The sequence below is a fragment of the Diorhabda carinulata genome, chromosome 3, assembly GCF_026250575.1.
Source record: "Diorhabda carinulata isolate Delta chromosome 3, icDioCari1.1, whole genome shotgun sequence".
Classification (NCBI taxonomy): Eukaryota; Metazoa; Arthropoda; class Insecta; order Coleoptera; family Chrysomelidae; genus Diorhabda; species Diorhabda carinulata.
The window spans coordinates 33,705,091-33,711,546 of NC_079462.1; the positions used below are offsets into that span (position 1 = coordinate 33,705,091).

The window sequence follows — 6,456 nt, forward strand, 5'->3', positions numbered from 1 at the left end:
GTTCTAATGTATTGATGGTACTTTTCACCCTGCTCATTGAAGTTCGCAGATGATCAGGAAAAGATAATGAATGGATATGGTGGAAATAAAATTCGGCAGCGAATCTAAAAGATAATGACCGAAGGTTGCGTTCATATATTCTTTTCAAAAATTCATGATTCATTACAAAAAATTACCACAACCCCCGCTTTTCATGGGAAAATAGTTTTCTCATCAAAGCCTCAACACACAAATGCTTTTTCCCAATAAAATTACCACAACAAGCTTCTCTAGCAAACTCTGGAATCGACTAAAGATCTAAAGAATTTCCGAAAATCATGGCGAGAAAAAAATTTGAAATTATAATAGGAAAATGTGTTTCTAGAAGTTCGACTGAGAATTGAATTTCGTATTGGAGTGTAGTTCTGAATGAACTAGAAATAGAATATAAACGAGACCAAATGGTCGATAAATTTCTACTTAAATATTGAGGTAATCTTCAAAATTCATTCTTTGTAATATTTCAAATTTTATTCGAGATCCAGTCATTGATTTTATTGAAAATAATGACATTGTAATTAATTTTTGAAGGATTCTTTTTGTATCGACACGTAAAATTTGATACCCCGAATAGTTATAGACTATTCATTATATTTAATAATTGATAAGTTTTCTTCACTTGCGATTCTGAATATTAAACAATATATTAAAACGTTGTCTGTTAGGAAAGAATCCAAAGCATTCAGGTTTCATATCGATACTGTTAATATGTAGAATATTAGAGCGTTAGACTTTTATATGCACTTTTAATGATTCAACTTTGGGATCTCCCTCTTAAAACGTTAGCCAACCGTGTAAGATTAAAGTTACACCACCGGAAGCGAAAGTAACTTTTTTAATAAATTTTAATTAGATACGCGCTTTCGAATCACCCCCTATTTCACACAGTATATTGCTAATCGGTCGGTCACGTGACTGACGTTTTTTCATAAACGAAAATCCGGAAACACCCTTTTTGTGCATAACGCCGTAAAAAGCACTTTCCTTTGTCGGATAGCACGAAAAACGGTGTGGATTAGATTAATATCGAGAAAATCTCGAATATCGATGATTTCCTGGTAAAATTGTTTTTCATTTATATGTTACAAGCCTTCTAAAAATTTATATTACACATTATTTGTGTATTTATCTGACGTGGCTTGAAGTAAAACCACATATTCATATATACACTATTTTTAACCTTTAATGTTTGTTTATAACTGGAAAAGAACATTGATCGCTGACCAGTTTCGACATAAATGAGTCTCATTAGTGCAAAGTATATATATATATATATATATATATATATATATATATATATATATATACAAGGCTCCATATTAGACATTGGAACTCTAGCGTAAGATTTCTACCACAAAACTTTTGCTTGATGGTTTAAGAACAACATCTTGATAATCGCAGACAAGCCGTATAGTTGGGAGTGCGATTAACTCACACTTTTAATTTGGGGGCAGCAACCCATCCTTCTACCTCACTTCATACCTATATAACATAGTCAGCTATAGAGCAAACTCTAAAGTTTAATTTATTCTATACATGCTGCGATTCTATACTTTTGCGCTTCATTTCAGTTCTACTTTTCTTATGTTCATTAAAACTGTATCTAACCATTTTTTATTTAGTCCCCCTTCCTTCTTGTACCTCCTCTCTTCTTCAATGACCATTTTTGCCCCTTCCTTCAGTTCTTTATTAGTGCTTCTTCTTTAGAGTCCTTCACTTTTTATACCCGCAGAAATTTTCCTCAGGATCTTCTATTCCCACGTAACCAGTTTTAACGATCCTATGGCATTACTTCCTTTAGCTATTTATTCGTTTATTTCAGTCTCCATTTTTTTAGACAGTTTTCGAATTCTCAAACATTTTATTCTTATATTTTTGTCCTTTCTCCATGTATTCCATTCTACCAATCACATTCTGTCTTAGAGCATATCCTTTGTTTTCTCCTGGTTCATCCTTTGTGCAAATATTTTGCAGCATCTTCTAGTTTACAGAATGCTCTTGCCATTTCTTACTTTGTTGTAAGTTAGTCACAGCCACGAAAACGGACGCCTTAAGAAAATAGAACCTTAAGGATAGATCGGGTCAGAAAAGTCACAATAAAATAACAAATGAACCTGAATGAATATATTGCGAAGAAGAAATTGATTTGATACGGGCACTTGCAGAAGATAGGGAAGGAAAAATTACCAAAAAACTAAATAATGGAATGGATACCGCAGGAGAACAGAAAAAGAGAAAGACCAAGATAAAGAATGCATGAAATAAAAAAATGATGATGTTCCAATTCCAGTTTTTCTTTTATAAATAGAACAAAATGAAAGGAACGTGAAATTTCGAGTACAATCCTTTCGTAAATAATGAATCAGTTGTAGAAGCTATAAGAATTACAAAACAACGTTGAGACATATCTTAACTCATACAGCACTTATTAAAAAAATAGATTACATTTAAATATTGATAAATAAATTAATGTACGTTTAATTTTCCGCAACCAAACTGCAAATTTCTAGTAATATCGAAACCAACTGCAATTCATGTTTTTCTACGTTTTGTATTATATCGAGAACGTGACTTGTCGAAGAGTAATTTAACAAAAATTTTTAGCTGCTCATTTTATGATTTTGATTATTTTTGTGATATAAAATACAATTACTTGTGTTGCTAAGGCGTAGCACTAGCAAAAAATATAGTTATTGAATCATATGTAGGTTCAGATTGGAAGAAAATGTTTCGGTACAAGATATCATTGTTTTTATTTGTATTCGCTGGAGGTGAGACATTTTTCTTATACTTGATTACGTGGCGACAGAAACAAGATTTCAATAGTTGTTTTTCTACAACATAATATACGAGGGTTGTCTATAATCATCATATAAGGTTCCCAAAGATCTGTTGGTGTAAGGAACGCTGTAAGGCAGGGTTTGTTAAGACTGGCGTGTAGCTTGGGTCTCTACCGCCCTGGAGAGCTGTCTACAACGTTAATTCTTGTTTTGGTAGCCGTTAAAGATAGAGCTCCAGGTGCAAATTACGCTCTGTAATTCGTTTTTTGTGTGGACATTCATTACCAATAGTGTTAGGTGGTTCCGTCTCTATAAGGACACAACTCAGATTCTATAGACACTTGGAAGGGACGTATTTCGCAATGAAGACCTGAAAGAAGAGGTTTTAGGTTATGTGGACGACGCTTCGACAGACTTTTACGACTCAGGCATGAAGAAGATGGTACACCGTATGAAAATATTCATTGATCTTAACGGTGATGATGTCGAAGAATAAAGGAAAGTCTAAAATTTCCAAACATGTTTTATTCAATGCTTATCTACATGTTTCTCATTTTATGGACAAGCCTCTTATTTAAAATCTTTTTGCTTCCATCGTATAATTTGAAGATTTGTATTTACAGTAAATTTATTCCAATCTGTATTGAGCGATGGTTTACCTAAATATGATGAATCTATGATACCTCAATGGGCAGTAGAGGATGAATCAGAGAGAAAATTCGGATTTGGTGCACAATTTGATTTTTTTGGTAAGAAAATTAAATTTACTTGATAAACCGTATCTTTTTTATAGAAAAATAGACCTATAATCAAGAATATTTAAAAAAAAACATATAAATTCATTATTCATTGCCATTTTATATTTTCAGACGATTTCGGATTGAAACAGTCAATTTTGAGAACTTAGGTCATTTCATTACACTAAATGGTGATTGAGTTTATTTTTTTATTGATTTGCACAAGGCTTCAATTGATCATGCTCAAACTATCAACCATTTCCTTTCAGATTTATTGAAGAGAGAAATAGCAACATTCAAAGAAACTAACAATCTTCCAGAACCTTTTCACATAGATAAGAAAGTAGAGACATTAAGAAGTGCCCATTTAGCAGTTGACAAATTGCTACAAAATCAGTTCCATTTTAAGTTAGACGATGTAATAGATGAAGCTATCGATATTTCAATGAAAATCGGAAAATCTTTGATAAACAATAGTGGCGTTGACGTTACAAATCTCGAGAAAGATTTTAAGAAATTGATAGAATGGTTCCTCAGAGTACGTGATTTTTTAATGAAGAATAAAAAATTTGGAAACCTCGGTGTTTTCAAAGGTTTAGATTCGGTCGCTAGGATTCTATTTGATGTATCAAAATGGATTAAGAATAATATTGAACAACGTGAGAGGAGACTTCCACATTCCAGAAACCACTAAGTGTAGTTTTGTACCGAAATTGTAATAGTTGATAATTTATTTTAATATTTGATAATAGTGTTCTCACTCATATTCATACTCTTCTATGGATTTTAACTACAACCTCCTACAATTTTTGAATTTATCACGATAATATATTTAAAAAAATTGAATTTCTTCCCAAATTTGTCGCTTCTCCCCCAGGACCCTAGTATATAAGCACTGCAGGGTATCAATTGAATTAAGGAGTCTTGAGTACATAATTTTGATAATAATAAGTTTTTATTACATTACAAACAAAAAAATTTCGGTCAATTTGTGATACCTTTTTGAAAATAATTGGAGAGTCGTTAAGTTGAATAATTAACCTACTAACCGGTTCAAAATTTTTCAATATTGGTATAAATTCATGATGCACAAATATGCTCTGCGCACTCTTTCAACGATACACGTTAAATTTAAACGCAGTAGAATCGATGGAGGTCTTCTGTCCTGAGACTCAAACTACGATTTATCAAACACATATTTTCTACATACTATCTTCTTCTATCAAAATAATAACATAGATACATTGTATTCTTTACAAGATCAAATACAAGACAAGTTCCTTCAAATTAATAGTAGTGATAATGAAAAGAGATAATGATATAATTGAATACGTAACGTGAATAATTGACCCCACTCAAAATTGAATTTGGTGTGAGCTTTGTTTACTATGTGATTTTTAACGAATTTGTAAGTTTAGTTTAAGTTATTTGGCTTTTTGGTGTTAAAGGAAAGCTACAAATTTTTGTGAAGCTACCTTAGTTAATTCGACCACGTGATCATGCCAAGACATATTGCTACATACCCTCAACACCAAGCGAATTTACGATGATGGTGATATTTCATGTCTACAGAGGACCAAACCCTACAACCTACACCCTAGGATTTTGCTACATTGAACTAAATCAGATTGTTTCCACTACAGTTCAGGTAGTTTATTGGTAATCCTGATTTAAACGACGACACTAGTATTCTATTATCAACGAAGCAAAATATCGGGTTTTCAATTTGGTCAAGTAGATCGTTGATGTACAGAAGAAAGAGAGTAGGTGATATGATACATCTCTGAGGAGCACCAGCGTTAAGATCAAATCTGAGGTATGTCCATCGATAGCGACCTGTATTGATCGGTCTTTTAGACATCTACTAAGCCAGTCGATAAATGACTACGGCAAATCATACGATCTTAATTTATTTAGAAGAGTGTGCAGTGAAATTGCTCGAGACTGTTTAGCCTCAGTCCATACGTTGATGGAATAGACCAAGAGATCCCCAGTTGATCTAATAATAGACAATATTTACAAAGTTCATAAGTTTCTAAGATATTCATTGTGAAAAGATTATTAGTACTTGGTGATTTATATTTTTTCATGTGGTAACTATTCCAACAATCAATTATTTTAGCTCAAAAGGGAATAGAATCAATAAAAGTTGAGTGTAAGGAAAAGTTCTTTTGGAAACATAACATTTTTCATCTCGAACCGCCACTGCTTCTCCTTTTAAACTAATACTTCAACAAACAGAAACCCTAATTCAATATGTCAACAGTGAAGCTTTATTCTAAATTGATTATCAGATATATCTATGATGGATTAAGATCTTATTATGTATTTTTTTTTCAATTCATTAATACAAAGTAAACTTGGATGAATATGGAAGTATACCGAGAGGGAACTTATGAATTATCAGCATTCATTTGGATGAAAGATAAATTTGGGGTTATAAATAGAAGGGATCTGAGTTAAGGGTGGAAACCACATAGTTTCCAGTTATATTAACGCGATCGATCAATTCTTCTTTCACAAGCAATAAAATATTTTTCAGAAAAAATTGAAAAACGTGTCAGAGACGATCCAGATAAAAGAAACAAGTGATTAAATTGAACTTTATGTCGCATTGCATCTCATCCCAGAAAACAAATCTAATCGAACAGTGTCGCATGTTTTGAAGTAGACGATAGTATGGGTGGATATTAAATTTAATGAAGAAAGGTAGTAGCCTGAAAATTAGCCTTTCGTTGTGTTATCTTTCACCAGTAGCTATTGCATCTTGTGACAGATTTCGATATTTCAAAAGTCGTATTTACACGATTTCTATTCGTGGGGTCAATTAACAAACACTGTATCTCACATTCTCAATTTATTTAAACACTATACACTACACTCAATTAATTTATAATCAT

General features: G+C 32.2%; 1 protein-coding gene across 1 annotated transcript; it reads left to right on the plus strand.

Moving 5' to 3' along the window:
• The first annotated feature begins 2,659 nt into the window (after positions 1 to 2,659).
• On the plus strand, positions 2,660 to 5,734 carry LOC130891111 (uncharacterized). Its single transcript, XM_057795673.1, has 3 exons — positions 2,660 to 2,810; positions 3,443 to 3,568; positions 3,826 to 5,734. Exons 1-3 carry the CDS (start codon positions 2,765 to 2,767, stop codon positions 4,248 to 4,250), a joined length of 597 nt encoding a protein of 198 aa, XP_057651656.1. The 5' UTR covers positions 2,660 to 2,764; the 3' UTR covers positions 4,251 to 5,734.
• Positions 5,735 to 6,456: the final 722 nt, after the last annotated feature.

Bases quoted from the DNA above. Each gene is read 5' to 3' on its own strand.
- LOC130891111 (XM_057795673.1), top strand. From the start codon at position 2,765: ATGTTTCGGTACAAGATATCATTGTTTTTATTTGTATTCGCTGGAG. The intron at 2,811-3,442 runs GTGAGACATTTT...TTGTATTTACAG, and splicing joins TTTATTTGTATTCGCTGGAG to TAAATTTATTCCAATCTGTA. The intron at 3,569-3,825 runs GTAAGAAAATTA...ATTTCCTTTCAG, and splicing joins TGCACAATTTGATTTTTTTG to ATTTATTGAAGAGAGAAATA.